Raw genomic sequence first — 20,651 nt, 5'->3', positions numbered from 1 at the left:
CTAACGCTAAAATACATGAAATCAATGGATAACAACTGTCATGACTTGCTTCAAGCATTTTCTTCAGAAGATAAATAGTATTGTGTTAAACCTGGCTTTAAAACTAGCTAAACCTCTCATTTTGTGTGACAGTCGCATAAAATCCATTATATTGACAACGATGTGTGAACAAACAAAACAGATATGAATGGTAAAAAAAGAAAGCATACGTTCCTGTTTTTACAGATTATACCTGTAACATAAACCTCCCAACATCATGTTTACATGTGTCCAAGTTCATGAGCAGCGACTCTTATACTAAAGATAGCATATATCCTAGATTTACATATCATACCTACATCCAAAACCTCCCTAACATATATTTACCTATGTCCAAGTTCATGAGCCGCCACTGTTATCATACTATAGTCTTCACTCTCCTCCATGATAGACTGACTAGAAGGTGAACATATTGCTCCGACATATGCATAACCTTAAATATGGACCAAAACAAAGATTCATGTATTATCATCATTATAAAAATAGTGTAAATCCTATAACAGTGAAAAGGATCAAGTAAGAAATACCCAAGAATGTCTATAGTACAAGGATGCCTCTTTCTACTATTATTTTCTCTGTTCAGTGGACCGTGATATTGGGGGTCAAAACTCTGATTTGGCACTAAAATTAAAAGATAATATCATAGGGAAAATATGTACTAAGTTTTAAGTTGATTAGACTTTAACTTCGTTAAAAATTAACTTGACCAAAACTTTAACCTGAAGTTGGACACACGGACGAACGGAGGGAAGAACGAACGAACGAACAAGCAGAACGAAAAACTTAATGCTCATAGGCAGGGATGGAGTAATTGAAAATAAAATGGTAATTAAGTGTAATGCATTACAATTTTCCATGTAATTGAATGTAATGTGTAATTGAGCATTTTTTTAATTACATGTAATGGCAATTTAATAAATTACATTTAAAAAGCATGTAATGCTCAATTACTTTTGAATAACATTTCAATTACATGCACTTTTATGGTGTTAAAGATAAGGGTTTGTTTTTAATAATATAATTTGTAAACTTATATTCATTTTTCAAATATTGATATCACATACTGTTTTAATATATGTTCATTTAGAATTTAAAATCACTACACAATCATTTGTCAAATGAGTATACACAAAAGGATAATAGAAATAAAAATTAACAACTGTAAAAACAAACAGCAATTAATCAGATTTAAATGTCCACAGGCAATGCCACTATTATATGTATTTTATCTAATTAGCAAACTATTGATACTATTTAGACATTATATACATTGCTTGTACTAAAAATGTTATCAATATTGTGACAAGCACACTTTTTAATATTTTTAAAGTAAAAACACTTTTTTAAATTTATTTAAAATTTCTTTATTTAATTATGTTTAATTCAAATGACGTCATTTCTGAGATGTCAAAATACCCCTTGATGTATTGACAAGTCAATAGGAACAAATTCCCTCTCCTATCAATATGATGATGTTCTGATCAAGCAATATCATCCACATTTGCTCCTGTCGAAAGAATATTTAGAATTGATGTCAAAGTGTTCAGGCCAGAGAGATGCAGACTAAATGACAAAACATTAAAAAAACTAATGATTATCAAATGCAACGCTTAAACCATGCTTACATGAATATTTTACACATGCATTATATATACATTTATAATACTGTTGAATATGAGGAAATGTAATGTGTAATTTAATTAAGTACTTTAATTACTTTAGTAAAGTAATTGTAATTTAATTAATTACATTTCAAAAACTGTGTAATGTGTAATTAGTGTAATTGATCATTTTTGCAATGTAATGTGTAATTCAATTAATTACATTCCAATGTAATTGACCCCAAGTCTGCTCCTAGGTGGGTCATAATACAACAAATAACATTGATAATGATATATATTGTAGACATGGCAAACAAAATCTTAAGTATTAAACACACAATGCAGCAGCACAACCGATATTGAATAAATCTAGAGAAAAGGGCATTTTCTTATTTAAAAAAAGGTTGTTATTTGATCATGATAATAACGTGCAAATATTATATAATACAGAAGATGTGGTATGATTGCCAATGAGACAACTATCCACAAAAGACCAAAATGACACAGACATTAACAACTATAGGTCACCGATAAGCAAAGCCCATACCGCATGGCCAGCTATTAAAGACCCCGATAAGACAATGTCAAACAATTCAAACGAGAAAACTGACGGCCTCATTTAAGTAAAAAAATCAACGAAAAATATAAATATGTAACACATAAACAAACGACAACCACTGAATTACAGCTGAAAAATATGTCTATCAATGCGTAAATTTGAACTTTAAGAATTATCTGTTTCATTGAAAATAAAAGCATGAATATTGAACCTCACGTACATGTATATGTAAAGCACTAAAAAGTATAAAAGAAATAAAAAATAATTCACGATTTATGCCCCCATTTATGGGCATTATGTTTTTGTTCTGTGCGTCTGTTCCTTCGTTCGTCAATCCGCTCGTTTTCCGTCAGTCCCGCTTCAGGTTAAAGTTTTTGGTAAAGATAGTTTTTGATGAAGTTGAAGTCCAATCAAATTGAAACTTAGAACACATGTTCTCAGGGATATGCTTTTTTTTTTTAAATTTTAATGCCAAATTAGAGTTTGTACCCCATTTACACGGTTCACTGAACATAGAAAATGATAGCGCAGATTTTGCGTCCGTGTACTATGGACACATTCTTGTTAATAACATGAATTTTAACTCATATTGGTCATCAAATATATAGTCAGACATTATATGAATGTGTATTTGAGAAAGGAAATGGTGAATATGTCAAAGCGACAACCACCCGACCATAGAGCAAACAACAGCCGAAGGCAACCAATGGGTCTTCAATGTAGCGAGAATTCCCGTAGGTGTCCTTCAGCTGGCCCCTAAAATATGCATAATAGTACAGTGATAATGGACGTCATACTAAACTCCGAATTATACACAAGAAACTAAAATTTAAAATCATACAAGACTAACAAAGGCCAACTAACGTATGTGTATTTTTCTTAAACTTACATTACTAATTAAAATATTAAAACATGTCTTACCTTCCAGAGATGAAGACTGACCACTAGACAGGCTATATCTGTTAAAAAAAAAAGAGAAAAAAAGTTGTCATTTACATGTCATACTCAAAAGAACTTGTCCATCATTACGACATGTACATTGTACATGATAGTGATGCCTATATCAAGCAAACCATTTGTTAAGATAGTTCAAACGCATAAGAACTTCAATATGTGTTACATAAAGCAATCCAAACCAATACAAGATTGAACACATATTTTCCAGAGATGAGTGATTTGCAAATTTGAATTCGAATTGTACGTACAAATTGTGAGTAAGCAACACAGTTAATACCCCAATATCCTCTAAAAATGTGTTCCATCATAATAAGTCCTGACCCAAACATTTACAATTTTTAGTTTGTATTTTTTCATTTACTATTCACCGACAAATCAATACTCAAGTTTGATCCAGTTGACTATTTGATGAGTTGCATTACTCGATTTATATTACTTGACTGGGCGGAGTTTAACCGGTTCGCTCATACTAAACCAGTCCATCTATAGATAGCTAAGTGTTTTATATGATAAACTCATGAATGAAGTGTCCAATCATTGTTTTGTAAATTCCTTTGATGACATTGATAGTTGATTAGAAATCAGTAAAAATTATAACGGCAATCATGCTTATCACACACATCTTCAAATAGACTGGCCTTATGCAAATTAAAACGTAAGCTCCGCCCGATCAGTTGAAATAACATTGGTAATATATACCTGGTTAATAACATGGCATGATCATTTGATGGTAGATCAGTTTGTTTCTGTACCCAATCTTTGAATTTTTCTAATGCCTGGTGTGCATCCACTAGATTAGGGGTCTCGTGTGTCTGTCTTAATGATTCGGTCCATTCTGATTCTGATGGCGTCTGGAATGTAAATAAAACAATATAATAATTTTATCTTTAGTTACCTCCTATAAATTTCGAGGAATATGATTGGTCAAAAACGTCCATGTGGAGACCGTGTATATTCAATATTAGGTTAGTAGGGAGGCGGGGCTTAATTCAATACACGGTTAGTAGTGGATTTACGCCTTTGCCAATGTTTGATTTTCTAAAAGTATTGAAAGTTCTGTTCAATATTGTTAAATCAAGGTTGTTGATAATGAATAGTTATTGTTTGCATTCATTTTTTGGTGAAGACCAATCGATGAAGGTTTAAATTGAACACTTGAACACTTTAATATAGAAATAAGAAGATCTGTTATGATAGCAAATGAGACAACTCTGGTATAAATTCAACATATAAAGATAGTCGGTAAGATAAATTCGATACATAGTGTGCTAGTGACCTAACATGATATATACGGGGTCAGTAAATTGACCCCGTATATATCATATTAGGTCACTAACACACTATGTAACTAATAGTATTTGTTGATGTGGTTGAGTAAATCAATAAAGACAAAGGTTTCATTGGAAAATGTTGTCTTCAAAAGACATAATTTACACAAAAAGGTGCACATGTATAACTACAGTGTTATACGTCTCTCATAGTTATATCTCTACACCTCACGTTTATTGTATTTTTTGTTTTTCATTTACGGAATTGAGACACACATTTTAATGTTAGTTTAGATCAGATGTTTTGATAAATCAAATGAATGAATACTCTTTTCAGAGGATAATAAAACAAGTGAAACTGCGAGCTACTGCTCACTGATGATACCCCCGACGCAAGTGGATAATATTAATAGTGTAAAAATATGCAAGTGTTCGGTAAACAGGAAGTTGTCTAGTGATGAATCTGAAAACGCATCACACGGTATAGCTGATTTATATAAATCCTGAAACCAAATTTCAGAAATCCTTGTATTGTAGTTCCTGAGAAAAATGTGACGAAAATTTCAACTTGGCTTTCATGTGTAAAATCATACAAGTGTTCGGTAAACAGGAAGTTGTAAAGTGATCAATCTGAAAACGCATCACATGGTATAGCTGACTTAGATAAACCCTGAAACCAAATTTCAGAAATCCTTGTATTGTAGTCCTGAGAAAAATGCGACGAAAAATATTCATGGGACGGACGAACTGACGGACTGACGGACTGACGGAAGGACAGACAGAGGTAAAACAGTATACCCCCCTTTTTTTAAAGCGGGGGTATAATAACTTTAAGGAATGACTTGTACCACTTTGTCAGGTTAAACGATGGTATGTTGTAAGTTATGTTTTTTCGAAAGCTGTCGTTTCCAATTCGATTCCACAAATAATGTCGGACAGTTCAAATATGTATAATATAATATAAAGATAGGTTCGACTGGAGGCAAAATGACCAAACATGAAAGCAACGAAAGGCAAATAGTAATTCTAAAGATAACATGCAGGGGGAGGGGCGGGGAATTGAAACCTTGGTGACTTCATATTTGTTTTTTTAATTTATCAATGGAGAATTTAAAAGCATCTCAATTATCAATCATGTAATTACCGAAGCGCTGACTTAGTTGACTGCAGTACCCCTATTTTTGATATTTTAAGCCATTATGTCTGTTTGTTTAATCCACCATTTTCTACATAAGAAAATGTCTGTACCAAGTCAGGAATATAACAGTTGTTATCCACTCGTTTGATGTGTTTGGGCTTTTGAGTCTGCCATTTGATTAAGTACTTTCCGTTTTGAATTTCCTCGGATTACAGAATTTTGTAATTTTACTTTTTAGTACTGTGCTTCACAAATGATGTGTTTTGTCATTTGATTTTGCCATTTGATTAGGAACTTTACGATTGAATTTTCCTCGGAGTTCAGTATTTTTGTGATTTCACTTTTCACACCAACAATACCAATGATAGTCGTTCACTACAACATTACGTAAACAGCACCATGATCTTTACTCGAAAAATGAACATTCAATTATATTTTTAAACGTAATAAAGATATATAGTTCATGCCGTCAACATTAATTTTTAAAGCAAAATTTGACAAAATTGTCCCTGTTAAATTTGTTATCCACTGTGACGGGTTAACAAGTGTAACACAAGTGAGTGTATAGATATGAAACATACTGTACCTTACAAATGATGATTCCAGCGAAAGCAATGCCAATAAAATTGGGTGACATAGATTTGTATCTTCCATCCATCTGCAAATCAATGAAAAACGGATAAAGATAAAGTAAATGAATCAAATAGGTATTAGAGGATGTGGTATGAGTGCCAATGCGACAACACGCAATCCAAGTCACACTTAATAAAAAATAAAGCATATAAAAGTGTCTTAATGGGGCGTATTTAAACAGTCATGTACTCTTTTGATTTTAATTTTCTATATTCTTTATTTTGTTATGAACATTTATTGTTTTAGTATCTTGCAAACTCGAACCAAATCCTATAATATAAGCCACTACAAACTATGATAAAAAGTGTTTGCATTCTTTGTTCGGGCTCCAGCAATTTAAAATTCCTTCCATACATGTATATCTAAGATTATAAACTATAATTGTATTTCATTATTTAGATGTGTACCAGTCCATAAACATATTCTGACTTCTCTTGAACTGCATTTTAATGTCGTTTACTTTTCTTCATTAGCTAGATGTATAGGGGGAGGGTTGAGATCTCATAAACATGTTTAACACAGCCTGTCCCAAGTCAGGAGCCTCTGGCCTTTGTTAGACTTGCATTCTTTTTAATTTTATAGTTACTAATGTATAATTTGGAGTTTAGTATGGCGTTCATTATCACTGAACTAGTGTATATATTTATACAGGTGCCAGCTGAAGGACGCCTCCGGGTGCGGAAATTTCTCGCTGTATTGAAGACCATTAGGTGACCTTCTGCTGTTGTCTGTTCTATGGTCGGATTTTTGTCTCCTTGACACATTTCCCATTTCCATTCTCAATTTCAATTCATTTAACGAACCTTTTACATGTAGAAAGTGATAACAATGTGCATCCCAATAGCAAAATCTTTACAAAGGGTTTATGAATAATGTTTTGTCCATAGGTGTAAATGCTTGACACTAGATACATGTAACTAGATACCCCAATGATAATTGTGGCCAAGTTCGGTTAAATTTGGTCCAGTAGAGAAGAAGTGTTTGCAAAATTTAACAGACGACGACAGACAACGGACGCTAAGTGATGCAAACGGCTCAGTTTGCCCTTTAAACCATATGAGTTATACAAAAAAAAACCAGATAAAGAGGTTCAAACTATCCTTATTAAATTAATTTTGAAGTAAAAGTAGTAAACGCACTATAGATTTATATAATTATCTACAGGAAAACACTCCCGTCACACTTATACATCAATCGACGTGATGATTGGGTCTCAATAGAGAGTAAAGCAGGGTTTGTAAGGAAGGAAGGACATAAAAAAATTGTATTATATATATAAGTGTGTATACATGCAGTCTATCGAGAGTTTTTAAAAACATATATTATAATATATACATCTTCTTTGAAAGCTGAGTTTAAAGTTTACGTTATATAGACAATAACTGTTTAGTGTCTTTAAATATCAGCTGTATTTGTACGAGGCTAGGAAACAAGGTGTATGCGAGCTTTTAGCGAGCTACTACACCTGTTTCGAGCCGAGTACAAATACAGCTGATATTTAAAGACACTAAACAGTTATTGTCTTTATCCTGCAATTGATTCTGTAAATTGTTTGTGTTTTGAAAAACACAAATTAAAACTTACATAATTATTTAGCATTTATTTTCGATTTGTAATCCCTTGAGGCCCGCGTAGTTATATCAAAATCACACATTACGCTGAAGATGGATTCGCAAAAAAAGAATCTCGAATGGTCAATAATAATACCTCGCTCAAGGTGAATAAATGTCTATTTTAACATAACAACTAATTTCAACAGTAAGAATTAAAAACAAAACATTGTCCAATTTGAAACAGAAATGTACGAGTTGTCCTACTACGCTTCAGACTTGACTTTCACTAAACATGCATGCTGAAATTGACATGGCTGATTTTGTAACACAATCATACACATTCAAGTTTTGAAATCGACAATTGTCATTGTCATTGGAATGCAAGTGGAATACACATTCTGAGGTCACACAGGTTCAAACAAAACTCAGTCCGGCAGTGGGCGGAGCTTAGAAGCGATATCTGTATAGTATACAGATACATCATAGCGATATCTGTAGGGCTGTATCTGTATAGTAGGACACCCAATTGCAGGATAAATAGTAATATGGCGAAGTGTTTTCTTTTATATTTTCTTTTATCATATATTTATTACAAAATACAGCTTTTTTGTATATCTAATAAAGGTTCTTTTTTCCAGTCTGTATCACCTACCCTGTATCGCATACCCCGTATCGCATGGCTAAACCCGTATCGCATACCCCGTATCGCATGGTAAAACCCGTATCGCATACCTTTTTTTTTTTTTTTTTTTTTTTTTTTTAAACTAAAGTCAGTTCTTTTGGGTTTTTTTTTTGCTTTTAAAAGAATTTTTTTTCTATTAAAAAAAAAAAATTTAAAAAAAATTAAAAATATTAAAAAAAAAAAAAAGACTTTTTTTTTTTTTTCTAAAAATAGGTCAATTTTTTGAATGACATCATTGTTTGGTATGTAACGTCACGAACATTAAGTTTTCATATTGTATGTGACGTCACGAACATCAAGTTTTACAACAATTTTTTTGGCACACTAAATGCAACTATAAAAAATACAAAACACTCAATAATACAATATTAAACAAAGTATTTTCAAAACAACAGATTGTAAGGTAACCTAGGTGCTTCGTATAAATAATTGAGCAGTTATTTTAAAGCTTTGAAACAAGACAAAAGCAGAACTGAAGGTAACCCAGTGCTATGGATCAGAAAACAGTTCATATAATATAAAACTCTTCTGTTGAAATATATGATAAAGCGTATAATACATGGCAAAATCCGTATCACATGCCGTATCACCCTCGACCAATATCATCCCTCGGGCCTTAAGGCCCTCGGGCTGATATTGATGTCTCGGGATGATACGACATATGATACGGATTTTGCCATATATTATTCTCTATGTATTTTACTACGAGATCTTATGATACAGTAGTAGTATTTCTATTTCTAATTGTCAGATATTGCCTTCTGTCGTAGGTAGTTTATAGATATTTTAAGTTAACCCGCACTCGTGTAATTTGTTTGCTTAGATCAAGCGCGGTTGACATGATCATCTAGCCGCAAAATGCACTCGAAACAATCCTCTAGTCTGCCGTAAACATGCAATGAGTTATGAGCTTTTCTGTGCGTTGAAGATCTCATTACAAAATGCGACGAATAACGGCAATGCAAGTGACGTTGCTTGCTCTTTTAGTTTTTACAAGAATATCTAAGAATTGTTTAGTCTTGAACTAATACAATTGTACATGTTTTTTCCCCCATTTAACTCTTTTTTAATGGGATCATATTAATATTAACACTTGCTGCTTGTTTTTTAATTCTATTTGTAAATGTGAATTTATTTTGTAATTTGTATAATTCATAATAAAACATAGCACACACATATTTTTTTAAATTCTGTCGCATCTTTCAATTTTTCCATTCAATTTTTTTCAGAGACTTACGCATGTTTCAAACAATTCTATCCATTGTTTAATTAGTTTAACCTTTTGAATAAGCAACTAATTTAACAGCATATACTTACGCCATTGGCAACAAAGGCATATATCTGTCGTATTGATTGGATAGCCTGAGCACTGGATCTCTTATTGTGGTCATACCAACTGAAACAGAATATGTAGATAAACTTATCATAGATACCAGGACTAAATTTAGTATATAAGCCAGACGCGCGTTTCGTCTACAAAAGACTCATCAGTGACGCTCGAATCCAAAAAAGTTAAAAAGGCCAAAAAAGTACAAAGTTGAAGAGCAATGAGGACTAAAATTCCTTAATGTTTTGCCAAATACAGCTAAGGTAATCTATGCCTGAGGTAGAAAAGCCTTAGTTTTTCAAAAAATTTTAAACAGTAAATTAGACGTCAGTAAAAAATGAGACAAGTCATACACCTTGTCAGAATATTACTGCATCACTTATATTTTCAAATAAATGTCTTAATTTTGCCGTGGTAAAAAAAAACAACAACAGAAGTCCAGCTGGGAATTTACAGAATTTTTTATGAACACTTCACAAATTATAAAATAAGCGCCAAAAAATATTTAAAACTAATGGGGGACTAACATATCATGAATAGAGTAAAATGATTTTTTTAAATAATGAAAAGAGGAAAACGGCCTATAAAAATAAATAATATAGAAATGAAGCACCCCGTCCACATATTGAAGAAATCTCATCTGAATATCCATCAAATATCTGCCACTGGACGTTAAACAATACACTAATCAATCAATCACACTACACTCCTTCCGTTAAAGTAAACTGTCCGGTACTTTAAAGGGCATATCTAGTTATATGTTTGACAGACTGATCAACAATGATGACAATGAACATAGAGCGTCTTAAACGTTTTAAACAATATTTTAATTTATAAAAGCATAAATAGATTGAAGATAGTTGACATCCATGATTTCTCAACAAACGAGACTTTATGAATGTGCAAATAAAATTCACATGGAAATAATTTTTCCAACAGTTCTCGCAACCTTTTTAATTTTAAAATTTTAGTACTGAATATCATTCTTGTTATGATTTGTTCAAGATATTTTCAAAAGAGTAAACATGTGCCATTAAATAAAACGATTGAACATTAGTGATAAGTGCACAGTGTTTATTTTGCTGTAAAATATGATAAATATGCAAGACGTGAATGCGATTGTAATCTAGATTTTGTCATCACAGTCAAAGAAGATAAAGAGAATCTGTTGAAATATACTAAGCAAGCTTTCAACATTCTGCCTATTAAACAAATACACAGAACACTGCAACACTATAGTCCAATATTATATAAGTAAGACATAGGTTCAGTATCTTTTGCGTTCGATGTTTGGTTAATGAAATTCGACGAACAAACAAAAAACCGAGTAATGCAAACGACTGGAACCCACGAAGTCTTATCTTGTAGGTCTACATGTAGAAACACAGAAGTAAATCTCTATCGATTCAAGTATTACGGACACTCGAAATGATCATACAAAGAAAATAAAAATACCATTGAAAATTCATCTTGCCAAAAATCTAAATTTTAACTGAAGAATATACTTAGAGAAATTTATAGGTATACAAAAAACACCATTGGAAATTCATCATTCCATATCGGTCATTCCAAGAGATCGGTATATTTTTTTATTTTTTTTGTACTTTAACCGTTTGTTCAAATGAGAAAGGATTGTCGAGATTATATTGTCTTAATTTGACATGCATTGGACGTTATTGCATTTTCACCAATCGCCAACGATGGTCAAAACATAACGTTGGACGACGACTTACTCAGTCAAAACGATTAACACTTATATGTACACAGGAGTTAGACAGAACAACATACACTGATTGAGTACTTGGGGCAAATAACTAATTGTGTTGTTTTGGGGGAGAGGGATTTATTCGTTAAGATTTTACAGCAAAAACTGACACCGGGTGGTCTGCGCATGCGTCCTTTATTTGATTGTTATGTATCGGAAGACGCAAGTAATCCCATAAATTTCATAGCCCTTAATTATTGTAGTAACATTGAGTTTATCAGTATATGTTTACATGCACGATTCAAATTATCTCCTCTCAGGGAAATATTTCAGTTTTCTTCCAAGAAAAGTAACTTGGCTTGTGCCTTTACAATTTAATTGTAGACAGTTCAAGTGTGTTTCATTCATCAAGGAAAAAGCATCTATTGTATACTACAAAATTAAAGGAAATAATCCATGAACCAGATCAGATTTTAAACGATTGAAGTTTTCTTTCAGAAAGGAAATAATTTCTGTTTTCTCCAAGGACAAGGAAATACATCCTTTTCATTTTTATATATACATGACTCAAGTTTTCGTTTAGCAATGAAAGTTCTTCTAGGAAAAGAAAATAATCTCTTAACATGTCTCTTCTGTGATGCTGGTGGCCAAAACATTTTAAAATAAAAGCCAATTGAAATGTTGAACAACTGATATTAACCGAAACGGTCAAGAGTACATGTATATCAAAACATTGAAAAGGGACGAAAGCTACTTACTATTACAAATGGCTTAATGTTTAGTCTTTCAGTAAAGATGGTGAAAATTCTTTCTTTTAAAATATAGGTATCAGAAGGATATTTTGTTTTTATTATTGTTTTTCTATAATAAATATCACTCATTAAAAGGATCCTCGTTTTACCGTGATTAAAGTGAACATTCTTTCTTTAAAAAAAATAGGTATCAGAAGGATATTTTGTTTTTATTATTGTTTTTCTATAACAAATATCACTCATTAAAAGGATCCTCGTTTTACCGCGATTAAATTGAACATTCTTTCTTTAAAAAATATAGGTATCAGAAGGATATTTTGTTTTTATTATTGTTTTTCTATAATAAATATCGCTCATTAAAAGGATCCTCGTTTTACCGCGATTAAATTGAACATTCTTTCTTTAAAAAATATAGGTATCAGAAGGATATTTTATTTTTATTATTGTTTTTCTATAATAAATATCGCTCATTAAAAGTATCCTCGTTTTACCGTGATCAAAGTCATTAAAATAATAAGGTTTACACACATTCTATAGATTCCACAAGCTTTTATAAATCTACATTCTCTACAACATATCTTTATGACGTCAGCTAAAACTTGTTAACCTGATAAAAACTGTTGAGTTGTAAATTAGAAGAGCGATAAAAATCTTTTTCAATCAAAAACTAGTATCAGAAGTGTTGTCTTTATGATTTGCCTTTCATATTGGTGTTAGCAGTACTTCTAGTATCTTTCAACTATTGGTCTTTACTGTAATAGCCATGGCGTCGAGTTTAAATGTCTTTAGGTTCGTATTCAGGGGCCTCGATGGCCGAGTGGTCTAAGTAGTTACTACTGGCCGAGTTCACTTGAAACTCTTGAGTTAACTTTACTCGGGTTTCAACAATACGATTTTACTTGAACCACTCGAGTTAACCCCGCGTACCATGGTTCCAACCCTCATCGAGCCAGGGTTAAACTCGAGAAACTCTTGAATGACGTCAAACCAATGCTTTGGTCAGGGCCTTACCATAGAGTTACTTCGAGTTGTTCCAAATATCAACTCTGGTGCGTTCACGAGATAATCTATCAAATATGAAGTCCATTGTAGAGTTACAAGTGAACTCGGCCAGTAATCACTAGGGTTGTAAGTTCGAACCCCGCTCATGCTGGTGCACTCGACTCCAATCTTAATTGAATAGGATAGTCAATTTTCCTATCGAAGGTCGGTGGTTTTCTCCGGGCACTCCGGCTTCCTCCACCACAAAAACTGGCAGCCACGAAATAGCCTAAATGGGGTGCTTAAAAGTGGCGTTAAAACACCAAAAATAAATAAAAAATCAACCATAAGGTCTTGTTTTCCACTTTTTCTGATTATCTTGATTTACATTGTATGGAGGGGGAAACGGAAATTTAAAAACTTGTTTTACCTAATAACAAATTAACAGAATCCAAAGCTAGGAAATTCGACAGTAGTTGCATTTTGTTACATGTTTGGCAATTAAAGTAGTCTGTGTTAATGGCGGATCATTGGTAGTCCCTTCACTGGTGAATTTCTGCTTTATAATTGTTTGTTTCATCTTTATTTATTTCCTTAGATTCAGATGCGTATAAAAGATTTTTTTCACGCTTATCAGGGGAAACGAGTGTTTTCACATTTTAAAGCAAATGGTGTTCTAAATCTTTTATATCTATCAAGAAGACATAATTGGTTTGCTGTCTGGATGCCGTATGACAACAGTTAGTTGGGAAAATAATTTTCTTTGTTATCCCACAAGATATACATTAGAAATTGGAATATTTGAATTAATACCCAGAGTGCATCGACTCTTTCTACAGCACGTGTAAATATGTAAAAACGTATCAGATACCAAATCTTTGAAACCGATCTTTGCACTATTTCTTGCGTAATATATTGACTGATGTTCAGGGTGATATAAGTAAATATTATCCATCTCTAGAGAGCATCTGCCAATCAGGATCTTCAATCTTAAAATGTTAAACAAAATTTGAAAAGTGTGAACATACGTGTTGATCCTGATATCAGATAATAGACTTCCAATGGGGTTTAGGTATATCATGTATTATATTTATACTGACCAAACGCCGTTTTCATCTTTTTCATATAATAACCTAAGGAGATTTCGGTTTGTTATTTCTAAGAATCTATAAAATGACAATGATTTGGGCCATACAAAAGAATAGGTTGGTTCGACAAAACGCTTTACCTGCCCAGAAAAAAGCTGCCTACTCAAATTCGTTTATTGTCCTGATTTGAAGAAGTGTTTTTTTTTAATCAGATAGGCATGAAGACTAATAAACACCCGATACTTCAATTTCTCTTTTTGAAAAAAACAAAAAAGAAAATGCCTTCCTATCTACCCAATGGGTCAACCTTTGGGTAGGGTTTGGGCAAACCAAACTATTTGTTATTGTGGCTTTAAATAGAAACAACCCATCATGGCATCAGCAGTAACATGATCAAACTCTTCAAATAACAAAGCTATGCAGATACTACTACTGGCTTAAAGGAGTGGTCATGAATATGCTACGGAGACAGGGGCGGATCCAGCCATTTTAAAAAGGGGGTTCCAACCCAGAGTAAAAAGGGGGGAGGTTCCAACTATATGCTCCCATTCAAATGCATTGATCGGCCCAAAAAAGGGGGGGGGGGTTTCAACCCCGGAATCCCCCCCTCTGGATCCACCAATGAGAGATAACATAAGTATTTTTGAAATCTCAAGCATAGTTCACTGCATTGCATATTAACTTTGTCATGTTCGTGGGTTGTATAACCTCAGTGAACATCTTTGGCACACTATTGCACCCCTGTTATTCCTATATCCTTCAACCCGTGCGTACATCAGATGCCCTTATCAAATATCGTTACATTATCAACTATCAATCTAACTGGCTGATAATTTAGTTTGATCGTTAACATAAACAAATAGAAGATAATCAGAAAAAGTTTTATCGCCATTAAACAGCATGTTACAGAGAATTTTATCAAGATTAGATAGCATGTCGGAGGGTCTGGATCGGGCGGGAGGGGAGCATTAATTTCGGTATTATTTTGGTCCACGGTCTCTATTATCAGAAGTCCGTTACTAGTTTAGTATTGTATTTCTGCTATTATTTATATTGTTTGTCGCTTAATTGTCTATTCTTTATATTTCAACACACCATTATGATCTGTTCTTGATTTTTATATAATGCCCCATTTGTCTTTTATTTTGCCAAATTATTCTCGACTTGTAAACTCCACCACACCCTAAAGTCGATAGCTCAATCATAAAAATAAACAAGTTAATCCACAATAATAACCATGATAACATGCATCGAAAAATAAAATTTATTTGCACGATCATAAGAAACTGTCAAGGAGTACAAAAACGGTCATGTACTAAATCTTACAAATTATTCAAAATATTATTATCTATAATAACTTACGTGGAAGAATGCATTTGACATTTTTATTTCTATTATTATTGATTATTATTAACCCGGATGACATAAATGATAAATTTAATTGAAAATGTTATGTTTGGTATTGTGAATGTAATGAAAGGCTGAATTTAATTTTCATCCTAGAAATCATAATTATTCTTCATCGCATCAGAAATAGAATAATAACATTGCATAGCTCGGTATATAATAGTTCCCACAGAACATAATCTAAAGATAGCCTGCAATATTCTATGATTTTACTGACAATTGACAATTATACATATATACCGTCAAAACGTTTTAACACAGTATTCCTACTTTTAATAGGGCTCTTCACGGTTAGTTCGGCCATATTGGATAGGGGGCAAAAATACGGGAAAACATCATAGAAACAGAGCAGTTGCTTGGAAACACACATAGGATTTCCCATACTTTCATACTATTTCCACCTCTTTCTAAAAAATCTGCCTCCTATCCAACATGGCCGAACTAACCGTGAAGAGCTCTATTACTGTCAACTCTAAATACTTTGAAATAGCTCAAGAACTAAATAAATGGGGAATATAAGTTTCATAACATTTGTTAGAGGATAACTGAAGTAAGAGAAAGAAAAACCAATTTTTTGACATACGTTCTGATGGCCAAGGGTAAAACTTCTATTTACGCATGACGTGCACGTATATGTAGCATTGATGTTCTTTTCAAATGGTGTTCATGCATTTGGATTTCTTTAAAATATGTGTTTTCCGGTATAATAAAACACTTAGTGACTAGTTATGAGTATAACAGAAAGTAACTTAGTTGTCATTTCGATATCAACTATTGCCCTCGGCATCGCCTCGAGAAGTAATCATGGTAATTGTTGTATAAGGTACAACACTTATAAAAACCTTCAAAACCATTCATAAGGTGTATAAAAGTCATGCAATTATATAGCCCTATAATATCAAATCTAAGATTTCGTTCGACATTCATTTTCTTTCAAAAGTGGGGTAATCTGGAATTGGAATTTTTTGAAATATGTGTTTTCCGGTAAACACAAATTAGTGACTAGTTATGAGTTTAACAGAAAGTAACTTAGTTGTCATTTCGATATTAACTGTTGCCCTCGGCATCGCCTCGAGAAGTAATTGTTGTATAAGGTACAACACTTATTAAAACCTTCAAAACCATTCATTATGTGTATAAAAGTCATGCAATAGCCCTATATTATTAAATCTAACATCTCTCTCGACCAGACAAAACAAGTCCGTGCTAACTTACTGTTTATATATAGAATAATCCACGACAAATAAAACTTCTACGTGGTAAGATGGTGCTCTTTTCTTTCTGTGATGCTCTGTAAAGGTTTTGTTAATATCTAAAAGAAAAAAAATCGTCGTTAATTATTTGATTGATAAGCTTTCAATCCAACTTTCAGTGGCGGGTCCAGGAGGTTGAGGGTTGGGGATCTGGTGGTTGTAACCCCTCTTTTTTGACGACCAATGCTTTTGAAAAGAGACATATGGTTGATACCACCCCTTTTTAAAATTGGCTGTATCCGCCTTTGACTATTAGAAATTGCTGCTGCGAATAGTTAGTAAACATATTAACTATAATTGATTGATTTTTGGTGTTTTACCAGGGGCGGAGTCAGAACTTTAGTCTAGGTGGCACCAACTTTTGACGAGCGGAGCAAAGCTAAAATCTTTTTTAGGAGGTATTAAAATTATCGAAATATTCTTCATTAATGTCAGAACAACCTATGTTTTTTTCAAATTCATTTTGTTTCTTTTGTATGTATAATTAGTTCCGTTTTTTTGCACGTGCCATTCAATTTGAAAACTCGTTTGTCAAAAAAATATAAACAAAGTCACGAAAACAACTATATAGCTTCAAACTATATCCAAATAACAAATTTCAAATTGTATTTTTAAACGCGGTGCACGGTCGTATTTCTATATTGGTTATTATATTCTACAGTAAAGCACTTACTTGTGTATATTGGGTCGTTCAGATTTGTATATGTCTGTGACGACGTTTTCCGTATCTTAAAATGGTAGATACTCTTTGGCTGTTGGGACTCCTTGTGCGTCACAACAGAGTTGTTGTTCTTAAACTCTAAGATGTATTCCTCATTTTCAAAATGGAATGTACCATACTGAAAGCAGAACAAGGTCATTACAGATACCAGACTTTTATTTAAGGGTACCAGTCGCGCATTTCGTCAATTAATTTAATCATATTTATTTATTTATAGTGGATTGGGAAACAAGTTTTGCAACTTATATTAATCCCTTTCCACTTTGCGGGTGCGAGTGCTGCCTTGTAGCGGCATTAGCCTACTCTTTTTCGTCAATTATACACAAGACTCATCAGTGGAGCTCGATAAATTTAACTTGAAATTGGAAATGCAAAGTTAAACAGCATTATAAACAGTAAATAGAGAATATGTCCACGGGACATAGAAGATGCCCCCCGCACTGAGATTTGTGGTACATTTGTGTTATAAGCATTGTGTATACTAAATTGGTTGAAGCAAACTTAGGTTTGAGAATAGAAACGAAAAATTCAGCAATGTTTCGATTTGTTAAGGGGCATAACAACAGAACGGTAAAAATAACGTCACCTTGATCTGAGTTGTGTGATACACATAATAAGCAATGTGTGTAAGTTTAATAACTTGTGGTTGAGGCAAGCTAAGTTTAGAGATTAAAAGGTAATTTTGGGACGTTCATGTACGTACGTAACCTCCAAAACGTTCTTACAAATCTGCAGGCTACGGTCATCGTTATGTTTAGGGGTAGAAAATCGTAGATAAACATGTTTAACCCCGCCGCATTTTTGCGCCTGTCCCAAGTCAGGAGCCTCTGGCCTTTGTTATAGTCTTGTATTATTTTAATTTAAGTTTTTTGTGTACAATTTGGAAATTAGTATGGCGTTGATTATCACTGAACTAGTATATATTTGTCTAGGGTCCAGCCGAAGGACACCTCCGGGTGGGGAAATTTCTCGCTACATTTTAGACCTGTTTGTGACTTTCTGCTGTTGTTTTTTTTCTATGGTCGGGGTGTTGTCTCTTTGACACATTCCCCATTTCCATTTTCCATTTTATATTCGTTTTATAAACAGAGACCAGTTAGTCAGATATATCTACCATCTTATTGCTGGGTAATCACTTTATGTCTCTATACTTTACATTTGTATTCAAAATTTATACTATGTTAAGGGAGCTACCATTTGATTTTTAGGGGGGAGGAGGGGGCTAGGATGAAATTTGAAAAAAAATAGGCAGGACAGGAGTTTTGAGTAAAAAAAAAACAGGATGAGACACTTGCAAAAAAAGTCAGGACGACAATTTAGGTAAAAAAAAGTCAGGATAAACTAAAAAAAAAAAGAGGCAGGACCGAACAGAGTGAAAAATAAAACGGCAGGACAGTGATTACAGCTAAAAAAAATGCAGGACAAAATTTTTCATCCTATCCACCCCATAAAAATCAAATGGTAGCCCCCTAATTCATTTTTATATGTGTCTGTACCATTGTACTTTGGTTTATGAGAATAAAGATATATATTATCGTACAATTTAACTATACAAAAGGTTCCATCTGCATTTTTACAAGTTGAAAAATAAATGCTATACATGTATATACATGTACATTTAGCTGCATGCATGATTATTTTTTTGTATAATTATCGAATTGAGACATGTTATTATTAAATGGAGAAATTTTATCATAAGCTTGATAATTTGTACAGAAAAAAACTCTTTAGAATTTTTTTAAATAGAAGCTAAAGTATTTGATACACAACACCGAGCCCCGGTCGAAATATCACTTTATCCTGCCCGGAGAATGGAGAAATTTGAATTGAAACAATAGTTTGCCTTTTATATATATACTTCACTAACATATTAACATCACATACACACGTTTTCTACTACCCTTCTAGTTTGTGTGACACAATGCATCGTAAACTGCATTCAACCGAAAGATAACATGATACGAGACAGACAGGCGGACGGACGGAAGGGCGGGCACAGTTTATTTGTTGGGAATTTTACTTTAAAATTGATCTCTTTGTTATGCATACAAAATAATAAGGAAACAACGAAATGACTCACATGGTTCATCTTATTTTTCTGAGAAAATCCAATCAATGATATCCTTTCATATACATTTCTATTCTTCTATATAAAATTAGATTTCATTATGTACATATTTGCCCTTCCTCTTCGTCATGCTTTGACCGTCTCAGTATAAAGACATTTTGCAGACAGTATTCCTAGAAAATGAGCTCGCCGATTAAGGGTATAAAAATTGAAGGGAGGTCCTTAATACTTTAATTCTCTTTCTTTTGTATTTCTAAATCTTTTCCACTTTTTTCCTTTATTCTAATCGATAAGACCAGCATTCCCTATTCTGTATATTTTAGCAACCCATTATTCTCCTGTTTTATCGGTTTTTAATTAGATTGGTTTGCTCTATAAAAAAATAATTTATACTTGATTCTGCTATTTTGTCCCCAGTTATTCTCTTTTCTGTAAAACCCACCCAGATCCTCTTGAATCTTACTTTTGATTACCATATTAAAATGATAATACGTTAAAACAGGAAGGTGAAAACTGCGATTTGGACCCAATAAATCTATCATTTCACAAAATCTTTTTGCTACCTTAAGTAGCTGAAAGTATGCCAACATAAAATACGTTCACAGAATGATTCAGCACTGAGCAGATCATATGATTTTAGGTGGACTATAGTCATTCATGTATGTATTCCTTATGGCAGTACTGTTATATGTTAACTGTTATAAAACGCCATATTTAGTAATACACTAGAAACGTAGGTCAATATTACACCTTGAAAGCAAAGGTCAAGATATTAGAATGACCATATTTATATAAGTGCAATTTGTCCGGAAGGAGTTACCACAATCTATTTAATATTACTTATCTCAGTAACCACATATGATAATTTGTCATATAAATTAAATTTTCATTTCTTTTATTTTTTTGTAGGAATGTTGGT

The 20,651-nt window shown here is 32.9% G+C and overlaps 1 protein-coding gene across 3 annotated transcripts in view; it reads right to left on the bottom strand.

Annotated features, from left to right (window-relative positions):
* Positions 1-20,651, bottom strand: part of LOC134693935 (A disintegrin and metalloproteinase with thrombospondin motifs 6-like) — a 41,600-nt gene that overhangs the window by 12,551 nt on the left and 8,398 nt on the right. For all 3 annotated transcript variants that reach the window (XM_063554885.1, XM_063554887.1, XM_063554886.1), the window contains exons 4-10: positions 17,617-17,782; positions 16,906-17,002; positions 9,748-9,826; positions 6,149-6,220; positions 3,856-4,007; positions 3,121-3,158; positions 367-472 (exon numbers count right to left, since the gene is read on the bottom strand). In XM_063554885.1, the coding sequence (XP_063410955.1) occupies positions 367-472; positions 3,121-3,158; positions 3,856-4,007; positions 6,149-6,220; positions 9,748-9,826; positions 16,906-17,002; positions 17,617-17,782 (710 nt within the window). The remainder of the gene's footprint in view (positions 1-366; positions 473-3,120; positions 3,159-3,855; positions 4,008-6,148; positions 6,221-9,747; positions 9,827-16,905; positions 17,003-17,616; positions 17,783-20,651) is intronic.

The sequence above is a fragment of the Mytilus trossulus genome, chromosome 13 (genome assembly GCF_036588685.1).
Source record: "Mytilus trossulus isolate FHL-02 chromosome 13, PNRI_Mtr1.1.1.hap1, whole genome shotgun sequence".
Classification (NCBI taxonomy): Eukaryota; Metazoa; Mollusca; class Bivalvia; order Mytilida; family Mytilidae; genus Mytilus; species Mytilus trossulus.
The sequence above is the reverse complement of the archived record's forward strand: the minus strand, read 5'-3'. Positions and strand labels throughout refer to the sequence as shown.